The sequence below is a fragment of the Magallana gigas genome, chromosome 10 (genome assembly GCF_963853765.1).
Source record: "Magallana gigas chromosome 10, xbMagGiga1.1, whole genome shotgun sequence".
NCBI classification, from domain to species: domain Eukaryota; kingdom Metazoa; phylum Mollusca; class Bivalvia; order Ostreida; family Ostreidae; genus Magallana; species Magallana gigas.
Genome location: NC_088862.1, coordinates 22,939,945 through 22,956,380, shown reverse-complemented (window position 1 = coordinate 22,956,380; position 16,436 = coordinate 22,939,945). Strand labels below are relative to the sequence as shown.

General features: G+C 31.6%; 2 protein-coding genes across 4 annotated transcripts in view; both read left to right on the top strand.

Annotated features, from left to right (window-relative positions):
* The window catches only part of LOC105341652 (uncharacterized), a 190,762-nt gene that overhangs the window by 38,763 nt on the left and 135,563 nt on the right, over nucleotides 1-16,436 (top strand). The gene's annotated exons all lie outside the window — the stretch shown is intronic.
* LOC109618214 (uncharacterized) overlaps nucleotides 1-16,436 on the top strand; it is a 156,766-nt gene that overhangs the window by 9,489 nt on the left and 130,841 nt on the right. For both annotated transcript variants that reach the window (XM_034453820.2, XM_034453819.2), the window contains exons 5-7: nucleotides 758-961; nucleotides 1,128-1,268; nucleotides 2,066-2,207. In XM_034453820.2, coding sequence (XP_034309711.2) covers nucleotides 758-961; nucleotides 1,128-1,268; nucleotides 2,066-2,207 — 487 coding nt within the window. The remainder of the gene's footprint in view (nucleotides 1-757; nucleotides 962-1,127; nucleotides 1,269-2,065; nucleotides 2,208-16,436) is intronic.

The following is a 16,436-nucleotide window of genomic DNA, read 5'->3' as shown; positions in this document are numbered from 1 at the left end:
CAAATGGATTTTCTTTATGAACGTTGCGTCATTATGAAATGATGATCTTTCTGTGAAGAATGAATTAATTAAACCATATTTCTTTAAAAAAATATAATGAACATCTGCGCAATAAAATCAAAATGTGAGGAGTAATATACCTTAAATACATGATAATTTTACTAAAAATTATACCATCGAGGTTCTTGACAAAACTGGATGTAACCAAATTTCCCCATGTATTTCTAAGAAAAAAAAATAATTAATGACCTCTACAAAACCCTTGTGTAAGTTTGGAAAAAAGATACTCTAGGGTGGTATTGCAAGATATTATGATTAATTTAAACATGTGTTCTTGTAAAGTTTGTAATTAATAAGTGATCTAGAATACTTTCGCTTTTAAAAGAAATTGTTTGCATAAAATCTAATTTATTCAGTTAAAATGAATTTAAACAACATTCACATAATCTTAATGTGTATTTAAACATACATGTCATTGTATTTGATAACACTACAATAAACTGTTAATTTACGAGTAACTTGATGACATAAACATTCTTTAAACGCTTGAACAAAAAAACTTAACGATTTTGATAATCTATGAATATTAATAAGCTTTTTCTATGCAGATCGTGAACAGAGGAAAAAGAGACAGTATTTGACAATTTTCTTTGATTAGCAAACGATATAATTTAATCCCACATTATGTTGTATAAATCTACGTTACATGAAATTAAATTCATATTTTAATTAATGTATTTTTTATCTCTTATTTTAGACGAAACAAAAAGATGCCAGATTGGCTGTTCAATACTTTCAACTGTTCCACTGTATTCTGAAATGAATAATAGAAATGTATATAAAATGTCGGGGATAAAACTTTCTTTATTGTCGTTTCAATATACAAACTGGTTGCCAACATATTGTAACGATACGACGGGTTTGACCATCAATATTGGTTGCGGAGGAAAATTCATAAGTAGTAATATTCATTTTTAAAGATTTTATGAACTAAGTATTTGAAGATAATGCATGCCATTAGTTAATTTGTCGACAAATATTATACATATAATCATAATTTGAATCGCGTGATTTTATTTTTATAACAAATCGCAAAAAAAAATCACTTTGCTTTCTTTTCTTTTAAGATCGTGGAATTAGAGAAAGCTGTGTTAGCGATACTCAGTGTGAAAATGGTACTACCAATTCCATGTGTAATGAGACGAGCGAGGTTTGTGAGTGTAAAAAAGGATACCTGTTTTTGTGGGAGTCTAACACCTGTTCCCCAAGTAAATGACGTATACATTTAGTTTTTAATATACTTGAGCAGTATTGGCAAGGAGAGAAAATAAACTGATTTTTACAGATACAGACGACTTTTGGTTCATTATATAGAGTATTGAAGATTTATATTTTGTCGTCGAGGCAAAATAAGTAAACACACGCACGCACGCACGCACGCATATATATATATATATATATATATATATTATATATATATATATATATATATATATATATATATATATATATATATATATATATATATATATATATATATATATATATATCGCGTTATTTATGTAACGTTTAAATTAACGTAACAAATTTGATAATTTCAAAAGAACTTATGAAGAATAATCATATATTTTTGGCCGCGGAAGCAAACTAAATAAAAAGCTAATATAGCTATATCATGTATGTTACATGTGCCTCACTATTAGCGTGTGGCTTTAAAACGACGATATACAAATACTTTATACATATAAACATCAACATTTATACCAATTTAAGAATAAATGCTTATTATTTTTAATTTCGTCTGTCTTATTACACAACAAAGCTATGCAGACAAATTATCATACCGCGCGAATGCGAAGTGTTCAATTTAATCTTGATGTGTCAAGAATGTAAAGTAAATCACAAATACAAATATGAATTCTGAATCTGATAGTTTGATCTTTTTGTAAACATATTATGTACAATATTTGCTCTAGTTCATAGTAAATTTTTTTCTACAATGTGCATTGATCCATAATTAATAAAATCTATGCACCTTTTAAAGAACGTTACTTTGTGTTTAAAGTCAAAAGAGAAACAGAACAAACCAAAAGCTCTCAGACTGGTACGGTTATGGGTGTTGGAGTTGCCGGTCTTGTGCTAGGAGTCGTTGTTTGTGGAATACTTTATTTCATATTGATTCACTACAGAAAGAAATATCAAACAAGGTAATATTCAATGTGCATCATTAGACCAATAATTTTTAACTTCAAGTAGCTTATCACAGAAACAGTTAAAATTTTTCTTTACTTTATGCACTGCTGCTTCCTAAGGACGTTGTTTACTCAGGGTTTGAGTTCTCGAAACCGGATTAATTGTTAAAAAGTTCAATGTCTTGAGTAAAATTTGTTCTAAACACACGAAGTATTTATGAAATGAATTAATATTGACATTTTTACTATATTATTGAATTAGACTCAAAGAAATTTTGACTTTTAGCAAAACAGAGGAAATAAATTCGGACTAAATTTTTCAGATTTTGTTTTATACTGATATATATTTGGTAGTACTTTAATATTTAAAGTTAAGATTTAATTTGTTAATCAATATAATGATTAATAATTTTGCATATTTTTTGTTTGTTTTCTCTCGCTTTTTTGTTTAGATAATCGTTTGGCACACACTACAAAAAAATTGAAAAATACTTAAAAATGATAAAAGGCACCATATCTCAAAATGTTGATCATTGACCTCATATAAATTTTATCCTAGCAGAGAAAAGTCAATATACTTAGTTTAACACTATACATATTTTAGCATTATCATTTTTAGTTTCTTGCTATATTAAATCAAAAATGGGTATGGATTTGAAAACTGATAGAGGAAATTCGGACTTGAATATCTTTAAAAATTGTGAATGAAAACTTTATGCATTGTATCAATTTCATGTCACTGCCATTCATAAACTGTATTTCATTTGTTAAAGAGTTTAGCAATTTGTATTATTTTCACAATTAAGAAAGTCTCAATAATAGTGAACATTTTTTAGAGATTTTTCTTAAAATTTCAAAAAGCATTCAATGGCTATTAACTCAAAAAGTAGGTCATTGACCTACTTTTTTGAAAGTGAAGAATAACACTATCATATAAGGTCGATAACATACAATAGTTGGTTTTTAATAATCATCAGTTGAATTTTTTTTCATTCTGAGTAAACGTCATCCTTAAAGCGTGAAAATAGTGTAATGCATATCTTCATACATAAGAAACATATTATTATAGAGATATTTTGATAAAATTCATCAACCACATTCATTCATTCATTCATTCATTCAATCTATCTATCTATCTATCTATCTATCTATCTATCTATCTATCTATCTATCTATCTATCTATCTATCTATCTATCTATCTATCTATCTCATTCTGTAATAGTTATGACAAACGTTTGTTATGTCTAATTTATGTCTTTTATATATATATATATATATATATATATATATATATATATATATATATATATATATATATATATATATATATATATATATATATATATATATATATATATATAACCGAATGTTATCACATAGCTGCAAACGAAACCGTCTGACGTGTCATTTAGGTGCCAACGGGACTTGGGGCGAAAAAACGGTTTGCACCTATGTCCGATCGGGGTTTTTAAATCGCGCTAACTCGGCGAATCGCGAACTGACACCAGGTAAACTCTAATCATGATAAGGAGAGTTCTTTCAGACGTTAAATTTCAGTTTTGAAATAAATATTTGATACATAATAACTTAAAGCCAGTAAAGTTTTTGAGGGTACCCATTCAGGGAGTATATATCTCCGGCCGAGCGATTCCGTCTGAGATGTCATTTAGGAGCAAACGTCGGTTTTTTGAAGATTTCTTTCTAAACTTTGATACATATGTCAACAAAAAGCTCAGAGCAACTGGCTATTATTATGACTTATTTTTTTGAGGTACTGTGCTATGCATATGTATCTAGTTTTCAAAAGATATCGCCGTCGACAGAAATTTTAGTGCTCATTTTCAGCTGTGTTGTTTTTGTATATAATTTTAAGCTTCTACGCATGCTTGACCCAATAATGTGAACGAGAAGGAGAAAGAAATGGCGATCGATATGTTCGGCTAAGTATGGTTTTACCGATCTGTACCCGATTACGGCTTGTAATAAAGATGTGTCAGTGAAGAAAGTGAATACAAGAGAGCTGTACTTTAGGTTAACGGATTATATTTTTGTCGGTTTTCATTCTGTGTTGGACTAAACGAAAACGTCGCGTGTGGATATGTGGTAAGTAAACTTGCTCATTGTTTGTCAGCATGAAAAAGTTGTAAAAAAAAAATTAACTGACTGAAAATGTGGGTGCTTAGAATATTTGAAATATACTCCGCAAGATCTGAACAAATCTAACCAAGTTTGTTTTAAAACACAATGAGATGAGAATAGTACCATGACTTATCTCAGTTTGATTTTTTTTTTGTTAAATTCTCCTAAAAGATGATTAGCCCATGCACATTCTTAAATCTGAGAGATAAATACAAAATAATCAAAATTGTTCTTGTAATACGACATACGTCTATATCCTTTATATAAAAGACGTATTAATATAATAAATGTAATTAGGTTTATTAAAATATATCGTGTATTGGCACGACATAGTTTATCAAGATACAGATTTTAATCAAACTACTTTGTTTCATCTTATTAATATCAGTACAGATACAGACAGTGATTGATTTCTTGATCATATCAATTTCGTGAAGAGCTTTGTTTACATTTTACAGCCAAGGTCATGTTAGCTTCTCTCAGCGGCTGTGTTACTGATAACGGAGAAAAACCAGATGTCATTAAACATATGGAAAACACAGACAATCAGAATTGGGGAATGCCGAGTAAATTCATAAAGATAAAGATTTTTAGATCAACAATCAACATTAAAGGTACATGAAGTGTTTTATATTTTGGTTTTATTTTTATAATTTCTTTCTTTTTGAAAAAGCAGACTACGCACACTTATGAATAAACACCTAACCATATTACTTTGTGTTTACTTGCCTACGTGGAGAAAAAAAATAACCAAAAAAAATAAGAAATAGAAAAAATGGTCATAATAAAAATAAAACAGATGTCAGCAGCAGATACCTTTCCAAATGTCCCATAATTTTTCAAAATATTGAATATACAAGTTTGTATTGCACCATACCTTTCAATATTGTAATTTAGTTTCAAGTGACAAAGGAAACCAAGCATGGAATTTTATTTGACATAAGACAACAAAATATATATTGTTTCATATGAAGAATTATAAAATTAACGATTTTGTTATGAAACGACGATGGAAGTTTGCCAATTATAACATTAGACAAATTAAATCCAATTCTTTCAGAGGTCTTTCTATAAATTTATAAACTAAGTTCATTCCACAGGGTATGTATTTTAAAAACATAAATTATCGTTTCCACTTTATTTTTACAAAACACATCTGTCAGTAGTTTTGATATTGATTTTTTAAGGTAGTATCCAACTGGAAGAATTTTGTGTAAAGTTCAAATTTGAAGCCACTATACACAAGAATCTTTGGTTGTTTCAAAACAAATCTTTACAATGTCATATACAGTAAGATCTTCAACATTGTAATCCGTTAGATCTTTTTTTTTAAATTTTGATTTCAAAAGTTTGTGGTAGACATGTCTCGATTTGCTTAAAATTTATCTGATGGTAAAGTTCCTTCTCATTTCAAATCCAGGTAGCTTAATGAAAAGCAACCATATTTTTATGGGGTATCTAGGTTCAAATCCTAGTCTGGATTGTATGAATGAGAGACTTAACACCAGATACTTACTCATTTTTCAACATTGACAAAATTTACCTAATAAGTGAACTCAAGATCTGGAATTCATTGCTCCTAAACTCGCACAACTCGATCATTTTTGTATTGTCTGCGAATTGTCCTTCAAGCCTCATTTATTTGTTTACATGAAATATTTGTAGGCTAGTTTTTCAATGAAGTGTTTGATTAAATTATGTTCATGGTCTGTCATAAAATTGAAATAACATATAAGTAATAGTCATGCAATTTTTTATCATTTGCTCCATGTAAACATGCAATCAATAATTCATATTATCTCTCTCTCTCTCTCTCTCTCTCTCTCTCTCTCTCTCTCTCTCTCTCTCTCTCTCTCTCTCTCTCTCTCTCTCTCTTGTTTACATTCCAACGTCTGTACTACATAAACCCAGTGAGTTATTTTGAGGTATCCTCTCTTTGAATTACGGATGAAGTATTCAAGCAGAAACAAATTACATTATATCGCCGAAATCGTCTGTCAGTGTGTTTTACTGTGTAATTGATTTCTTAAAATGAAAAGTAATCAAACTACATGTATTTATCAAGAAACATTCATTTTATAAAACAATTAATTTTTAAATACAACGGTTTTTATATAATTAGACAATTGCCATTTAAGTAAAATTTCTTTAATTATAGCGCACTTTGTTGTCAGCACCATTCGTAAACTTCTATACTGGATTTTGTCTTTGAAAAAAATTAATACCACGTCATTATTATGAAAACATCAAGACGATTAATCTAAAAATTTCATAACTTCAGTTTAGGTGATTTATACTACTGCTCGAACAACTTTCCGATTAAATCCACAATAATTAATTTAATGATTAATAATGAATCTCTCTCTCTCTCTCTCTCTCTCTCTCTCTCTCTCTCTCTCTCTCTCTCTCTCTCTCTGTTTACATTCCAACGCATGTACTACATGACCCCAACGAGTTATCTCCTCTTTGACCTGTAGAAAAATGAAATAGAAGTATTGTGAAAAACTAATCCCGGCCATAAAAAAATGATTTAGGAAGACGAAATATCTTTATCTCACATACTTACTTTGAATGATAACTAGAATATTATTTAAGATTTTCATTCTTATAGTTACATGTATTGCCATTTGATTAAAATTTGTGGGGGCCAATTTTTGTGGATTGCTTCAATTTTATTGGTTCCTGGGAACGTAATTTCGTGTATTCTTCTATATAGGAAATACCGGTATGACTTTTTAACACTAACTAGTGGAGGATGTTAATTCGTGGATGAGAGATACTCACGTATTCCACAAAAATCATTGAGCAACCACGAAATCTAATGATTCCACATTTTCCATTGGGAATAAAAAGATTTTTCCAGAAAAACTTGTTGGTACCAGTGATAAAGCATAGCGCCCCCCCCCCTCACACCCTCATTCCCGCATAGTCTTTCCCACAGAAAAATGGGTCTGGGCTGCGTTTTACAAATGAACTTTTGACTTGCGACCAAATTAATGAATGCTATTTAATCACTCACTGATCAATGGTTTATTCTAATTGCTGTAAAATGTAATTATGGATATCAAAACAGTTGTACATAAATGGTTTTATATAAATTTTGTTCATTAAAGACCATTCTATGAGACAAAAAATATATACGACTTAGTCGTAAGTTCTTTTGTAAAACGCAGTCCTGGTGTGCAATATCCCTCCGGGTGGAAAAGAGGCGCCCTAGCATATTATTTCATCAAACATTAGATATATCCGCCTCCCCTCCCGGACGGTATAAGATCCTCTTCCTGTTTCCAGATTACATTACCTTAATTGTTCGTCAATCTGACATGTTTTAGAGTATATTTGATTTTTTCAAAATGGAGAAAAAAAATTGTAGAATGAAAACTTGTATTAAGAAATTAAGAAAATAACCAATAATCAAACTATTTAACAAGAATATCACTGATTCTTTTAATTGTTAAAAAAACAACAACAGTTAGTATGATTCTGCATATAACGTTTGAGGACAATCTCTTTAATTTTATCGCATCGTTGTATTAATTCTTCTTTTTAAAATTTATATTTTTTTTCAACCATAAAAAGGTACAAGAAGCACAACACATAGATATACATGTACAAACAGCTTGGATGAGCAGAGCTGGCTCAATTTACTCGTGAAGAACAAACCTCATTAATTTTAGTCATGAAAATGCAGAGGGCTTTTTAGTACGCAGTTAGTATTTGACAATTAAGTACAGGACATAAGAGTATTCGGTTGGACACGATATTTCTTTTTTTTATTTTAATCAAAGAAAATATGATACATTTTAACAGGTATATAAACTCGTATCCTATTTGATTATTATTCCACAATTTGTAATTCTTTCGTGAGGTTGTAAATTACTCCAGCGAACAACCCCCATAGAAAAAACGGTGGTTGCTTGTTCTAGATTTCACAAAAATTACTCAAGAAAATGAGTGAAAACGATAGCGCAAATGTCCATTTGGTTTAGTCGTAAATGCAATTTCTAATTAATTATTAATGTATTTGATACATGTAATATTATAATACAAGTTTACAAAAGGACAATGTCGAACTATATTCAGTTTTGAATTTTCTAACAAACGATAAGAAAAAACTCAGAAAGTGTGGGTGGCAACGAACCCACAACCTAAAAAGCCTAGTTCTATAAGGTTACGTTTCATCGATGCTCTCATCATAGAGCCATTTCAGTCGCAAAAAGTACATTGTTTATAAACGCAATATGCGACTTTGGCCACGAATTAATTACGGACTTATATTAAGTAAATAAGCAATAAAGTGAATAATTTATTATAGTGACATGTGCTATTATATAAATAGTGCCTGTTTGGGAGGGTAACAGTTGAAATTGACACCCCGAGAAAACCATTGTCAACCGACGCGAAGCGGAGGTTGACAATGGTTTTCGAGGGGTGTCAATTTCAACTGTTATCCTCCCAAACAGGCACTATTTATTTTGTTATACTGAATGTCTTTTTTAAAATTTTTAAGAAAATTTTACTGCTTTTATATAGGAATAACGTGAATTCTACAGCGAACCGTACGCGCATAATTTTCGCGCATGTAACATTTTTTAATGTTACCCGTTGCCAAGTGCGTTGCTAACGCTGAGGGTAATAGTAAATATTATTAACTGCGTCTTAACCAATCAGATTTCAGTATTTAACATGAAAGTATAACAAAACAAATTAGATGACTGTAAAACAAAATGAATATTGAAACACCCGGCCCATTGTGCATATCTGCCACTGAAATACAATTATAACATATATGTATTTACAGAAATTACACATTGCGTTTTTAGACAATAAAGATTGTCTATACAGGTATGTTTTAAGTAAGTATTTAGATGTATGTCTAGGAAAAGAAAAACATTACTAATGTTTGATTGTATTCGATATTTTTGAATAATTCCATTCTAAAAACGAAAACACTTAATACAATTTAAAAAAATATCTCATTTTCTTTTTCATTAACTAAAAAATAATTATACACATGTATTCTTTCATCGAGAAAAAGGTTCTCCCTTATATAAAAGACCAAAACAGTGCTATGAAATGATTGTAGTTATTAAATATGTAAACTTAAAATGCATCTACCTGCAGTATACCCTATTGATAACAGGAAAATATAAAGTTATCAATAGGGTAAATGTTTTCCAAAGCACGGGCTCTCCATGGTACGAATTCTCCTGATTCTAGTGTAGAATCAAATATTCTTTATACATGTACTTTATTGAAAAAAGCACCCTTTTTATTCTGTATGATCTTTACTTTAAGTCAACACAAAGCATAAGTTCTAAGGGTTTGTGATAATGTTTCTAAACAAAAAACTTGAAGGAAAAAGCTCAGTTTAAAGACAAAAAATCAAAAAAGTTGAACAAAATACTTTTGGAGCATATTGTATTATTCAGGATTACCAGAAAGATATTAAATATTTAATAAAGATGGGTAAATTGATGACCATCAAGCTGTTTAGATGAACATTTTCCCCACAAGTATATGTTTGTCATTACCATTCCTTTTATTGCGATTCTGTAAGAGTAAAACATTTTTACCACTTCATTGGATGAACAATTCTTTAATACAGACAAAAATTTCTATCAGCATTACTTAATCCAAACAATAGAAAACACCCACCGTCTATAACTTCTGACCGACTTATTTCTAATATTTGGAAAACACGCACGGCCAGTATATATCTTTTTTTCTGTTTACGAAGGTCAAGTTTAATTAATGTGTACGTATACCGTATATCCGGTTTTTTGGCGTGTCACAAAATTTGCAAAAATGAGGAGAAATTTGTAGCATTTTTAATTTGCGCCGGTCATTTTTTTTTTTTGGCGATTTAAAAAGTTTCTCATAGAGAATATTAGAGTATATGATTTCTGCGTATTCAAAAATCTGCGACTTAAAAGAGATCCCGAAGAAAGCGAAAATTAGATCATCGCAAAAATTACCAGATATACGGGTACATTATACATTTACATTGCACAAATGTGGTTAATATACATGAATATTTACATTTTCCACTGTCTTTTTCTGTGATAACACTACGGACTGGTTTTGTACCATACAGTCCAATACATTAAAATGACGTAGTATTGGTGCGCAAGCGAGGTTTGCATACTGAGTATTCTAATATTAATCGTACAACTGCTGAAAATTGTACAAATCTATTAAGTAATTAGTAATCATTTTAATATGAGGTGATAATTTCGTTCGGGACGTGATCAAATCTATCAGGGCTTTATTCGATTTGATCACGCCCCGACCAAATTTATCACCCCATTATACTTATGATTCCTTATTCCTGTTGTGTTTACATTTACGTGTGCTTTAAAAATTATTGAGTACAACACCCCGCTTTGAAAATTTCTCTGTTATTTTCCCATTTCCTTTCAAATCTATAATTTCTTTATGTAATTTAGCCTTTTGTATTGTACATGTATCAAGGGAATATTTAGAGGTGAACTATATGCGATCGGATTGAAATGGAAAAAATTATAAAAATGTAATTGATAGATTAAAATAATATTTCATTACTATATCAGAAAGACTTATAAATAGGAGATACTTGTATCTTATTACATTTTATTCCATAAATAGGGGCAAAAGCAGTTGTTGAGACGCAATTCAAAATTGATTTAATGCATGATGAACGATATGAAATGTAATGATTTGAACTGTTTGAAACTCTGTCGCAGAGCATTGCATACCTGATGAGTAAGATGACGATAGCTCGATTTTATTGAATGGTAAAATTTTAAAAATACATTTATATTGAGGCACCTCAAGTAATGGAGCCCATTTCATAAAGATTTCCTATGACACAACTTAAGAGATACCTAGTAAGATATAACTGGGAAGTTCCTAAGATATGTCATACATTTCTTTCTTTCTTTATTTCCTCTCAAAGGAGATTATCATAACATATTTACAAGAATACAAACATATAGACAATTGTTGAGAAAACGAGATAATATAGGTCTACTATGATGCAAAGATCCAGTACATATAATACGTAATTACCAACAACTTTACAGGTGTACACACTCTATAAGGCAATACCAAAATATAAAGTATTATTATTTATATAACACTGTAATCCTGTGACATTTATGTGTATGGACAGGATATTACACGTGACATTCTATAATAACATGCTGTTGCATCCCTAATTAGCCGAAAATTAAGAAGGTGCAAACTTCAAGAAAAATCTGTAAATGAAAGGCCTGAGAATGACCTTGCGCCTAAAAGAAACAAATAGATGTCGTTATTACTAAGTCCACATAGGTCAGCAGATAAGTTAATGTCGAAATTTTCTTTAACAGTTTGCCACCAGGCTTCTCTAAATAAAAAGTTTCCATCACAAGAAGTAGAAGCATGTTCAAAAATATTTGTGAACAATTTTTGACATAAACTGCAGATGTGCGGGGGAAGGTCTTGGAGAGTCCAAAGTTTAACAATAAATTTACAAAGAGTAACTTCCTGAACGTCGCTAGGATTTTTTCATATCCAGTCTGGTCTGCTGCTTCCAGTTATATGTCTAAATTGAGTAAAGTCGTTGTCTCGGAGCATTCGGATTGATCTGGAAGTTGTAAAGTGGTAAAACACAATAACAAACAATAAATACGGTATAACAAACCTTGAACTATCTCAAGAATCCATAAAACGAAATACAAATTCAAAGCAGGGCAACACGGACCTCAAAATAGATAGAGGTAGGATCAGGTGCCTAGGAGGAGTAAGCATCCTCTGCTTACCGGTCACACCCGCCGTGAGCCCAATATTATATCGGTAAAAATGTCATTATCGGAGAAAATGTCGTAATTTGTGGGAAATATTATGATCGGGAAAAACGGAGAAAAATCCATGGAAAATTCGGTATTTAATCAATAGTCGAAAGCAGGGCAATCACGGACCTCTGGAAAACCTCAGAGGCAGGATCAGGGGGCCGTTTCTCAAAGCATACTTAGGACTAAGTTATATCTTAGGAAAAAACTTTTTCCTAAGTTCATTACTCATCTGTTTCATTATTCTTGTCTTATCTTATGAAATTCCTAAATTACATGTATGTCTTAACTTTAAGACAGCTAAATCGATGTCTAAGGAACATACTCAATATGGCGACTGTTTATTTGGTATTGAAATGAATTACATGCACATTAAAGTTGAACGAAAATACAAAAATACACAAATCATTAGGACTTGTTCACTTTACTTCTTAAGGTCCTGTCACACCAAGCTGCGTCCCCACGGCGTGTTCACGGCGTTGTAAAATGGAATCGCCGTAGGATGGCAAGGAAAATTGAGAAAAATTGTACAGTTTTATTTGAAAATTTTACAAGTGGAGATGTCACGGCGTCCTGACGGCGACTGAGGCGTTCTTGCGGAGTTCTACTTGGCGATTTACTGTGCTAGCGCTCTCGCTGAGTTTCCGCCGAGCGCTCATGACGTTCTAGAGTTTTCACCGCGCGTCCACGGCGTGCTCTGCGCGCTGACTGCGTGCACAAGACGTTCGTTACTTCTTGGTAGGTTAATATCAATTTGTACTATTGTATTGGAAACAAACAAGAATTTACAATTAGTAAATAAATGATTTAAAAATTGTTTTGATTTTATGAAAAGGTACATTGTAATTGAAACATAATTACTTCTAACCAATTTGTGAAGGACTAGGACAAAACTCTTAGTAGTCAGGTCTACAAAAAAGATCCGTTATTAGTTGTTAGAAAAAGAAAAGATGTGAAAACATCAGAACCAAATGGCATGAATTCCATCTACGTTCATTGATAGGTCTTGGAATATTAGCAAATGCTACTTTTTCATCTACATCCATTTTGATAATTATTACATCGCTTGCTATTGTACAACAGCCATATTTCGAGTTTTCGTGGTCTTGATGACAACGCACAAGAAACGCCGTGGGAGTGCAGTATAAACGCAGAAGAAACGTCACGAGAGCGTGATGAACGCAGCAACAGCTCTTTGGGATCGCTGTGTGAACGCAGCAAAATGAAAAACAACTTGTTCAAACGCTGTGTGTGCGCAGTGAGAGCGCGATAGAGACGCAGTGAGATCCCAAAGGACTCCGTGAGGTATCCGTGCAAGCGCAATTGACTTATCACTGCGTCTACACGTCGATTAGCTGCGTTTCTTAACCGCACCCATGGAGCTCTCGTGGCGCTGTTGGAGATCTTACGGCGCTGTCACGGCGACCTCACTACACTTCTAGGGCGTGTTTATCAGACTGCAGAGCCACCGCGCGTACTTTGTGCATGTTCAAAGTGCGCGCCGTCGCATAACGTTCTAAAACGTTCAAGGCGATCCCACTGCGACGGACGAAGATGCTGTTGCGTTGATACGGCGCTGTAGGAGACTCTACTGCGTTTACCTTGGCGTTTTACTTTTTTTAAGGACGCAGCGGGATCGCCGTTAGGACGCAGCTCCGGTGTGACAGGGGTTTAACTGAAAACTCTAGAACTATCAAAATATACATTAATTTCTTCAATTAACATCATAGGCACTACACTATTTACACGGTTTAATTTTTTTCCAAATTTGTTTCTAGGTGAAGAAGGGAATGTGTTTTTACGTTTACTTAAAAAGTTTACATCCGTAACATATTAAAAAGAATTTACATGATCGATATACTAGTAAGTTAGGAATTAACGAAATGATTTAAAAACTGGCCTACAATGTATCTTAATATACGATTTAGTCAACTGCGTTACGCTAATAAAGTTTTGTGAAACAGCTATGACAAATCTTAGGAACTTTTTAAGTTATAACTTAGGCATATCTTAAGTTCTATCTTAGGAAACATCTTAGGAAGCCGTTGTGAAACGGGCCTCAGGTGCCAAGGAGGAGTGAGCATCCTCTGCTTTCATGTAGCTATCATCTCTATCATGTAGCTAATTCACAAAACTTTCTTACTGTAAAACTATCTTATGACATATCTTAAGATGCATGTTTTTGCAATCATTACAAGTTAATAGGATCAACGCCCGTCTATTTTTTCATAGATATATAGTGCAGTATAATAGGAGGTTAATTTTTATTCTAAAATAAATATTTGCGGGCAATATGCTAAATCTTAATATATACATACAATTTTCAGATACTTAGTAATGATTGGTACATGATTATAGTTTTATCAAAGTGTCCTTTCTGATATATTTCATTTTATCATATAAAATATAGAACATGACTACTTTAAAGTAGGCAGGTGAATCGATGTCTTAGGAACAAACTGAATATGGCGACTGTTTATTTTACATTGAAGAGTTATATGATAAAATAAGCGTGTCATTTAGACCGTTTCCTTTTTACTTATAAATTGGAAACTTCAGAACAATCATGATAACATATGTTTTTCAGTTAACTTCTTTGGTGTATGCTCAGATGCATACATTTATTAGTTATAAGGATTAAACAAAATCGGCGATTAAGAAAATGAATAATCAATGTCATTGACACAATCATCGATTTCATTGAGTATATTTCGATAGACATCCACAATACCATATACATGCATGCATATCAAAATGATTGGTTGGTGTCTTCAGCATCATTTTATTATAATTCAATATACATGTACATGCTGTGTAGAACACGGAAAAACCAACATTTTTATAATGCATAAAAACTGAAGAATTAATTTTTTAATACATGTTGTGGAAATTAATGACCTGGTCGTGTCATTTGAAGGTAGTGCATTTCATATTTTTTTTTTCAAAGCTCCTTCTATACACAGACTGTATTGGGACTGATTTATCAACATATTGGTTTGATGAAATGAAAAAAGTGAAAACATTTATGTGCAATTAATGAATTCTAAAAATATGAATAACGTATAACTGCATTACAAAACGTAAGAAAAAGATCATTCAAAAGCTGGGGAGCAAACCTAGTGTGGCAAGATTCGGTCTATACTTAATTTTTTTTATAATTGAATATACTTCATTACAATGAAGTTGTTAATATTATTAGAAATGTTGATATTGTACCCAGAAACCAACATAGATGACCCTGATGCTATCCAAATACCTAATTTTTGTATCTGATATGAAAAATACATGTATAGATGCAGACTTTCGAATATTTGATCGAGAGGATTAATTGTAGCTATCAAAGATATTGTAAATACCTGTTAATATGTGGATAAAGTAAAACAGGGTTTTGTTTTACTTTGGCAAAGATGTAATCTGTAAAGTTGTTTGCATACCTCCGGGGGGGGGGGGGGGGGTAGGAAATATGCATCTAATGATACTTCTATGCATATGAACAGAGTTCCTTATTTTTCCTAAAGATTCCAACTTTTTTTTTGTTTCATGAAAGATTTGCATAATGATTTTTAAGAATCATCTCAAAAAGTTATTTATAAATTTATAAATCAAATAAAATTTTGAATGTGAACGATGCTTTTTATTTTTTTTCCCCAGTAAATTAAGAAAAATACTAGTTAGAATTCGAACTACAAATCTTGCCTCTCTGTTGATGAAGGAATCTGGACTAGTGTTAAGAGATGTGAATGTTATTGTAACTTATGTATTTTTAAAAGATGCTTGAGTTTATGATAGACAACATCAACATCTATGTATGGAAATAAGGGCTTCCAACAATCCGTTTGAATTCTCATGGGTACCAATTGTGCCTCATTGTTAGCAGACCTATTTTTGTATTCTTATGAAGCAGAATTTATTCAAACTTGTACGTGAAAAAATTAATCACTCGCTGTGGCCTTCAACTCAACATTCAGGTATATCGACGACCTATTATCAATTAACAATCGTTATTTCCATACTTAGTAGACTTGATATATACTATGCAATAAACTTGAAATAAAAGATACCACAGAGTCTGTGTCATCTGTTTCATATTTGGATATTTTACTGGAAATGGACATTGATGGTAATCTAACAACAAAACTTAATGATAAACGCGATAACTTTTTCTATAGTCAACTTTCCTTACTTATGTAGTAATATACCTTCGTCACCTGCATATGGTGTTTTGTCTCTCAGTTAATTCTATACATAAAGGCATGTTCTTCGTATGAACAGTTTCTAAGGCGAGACAAG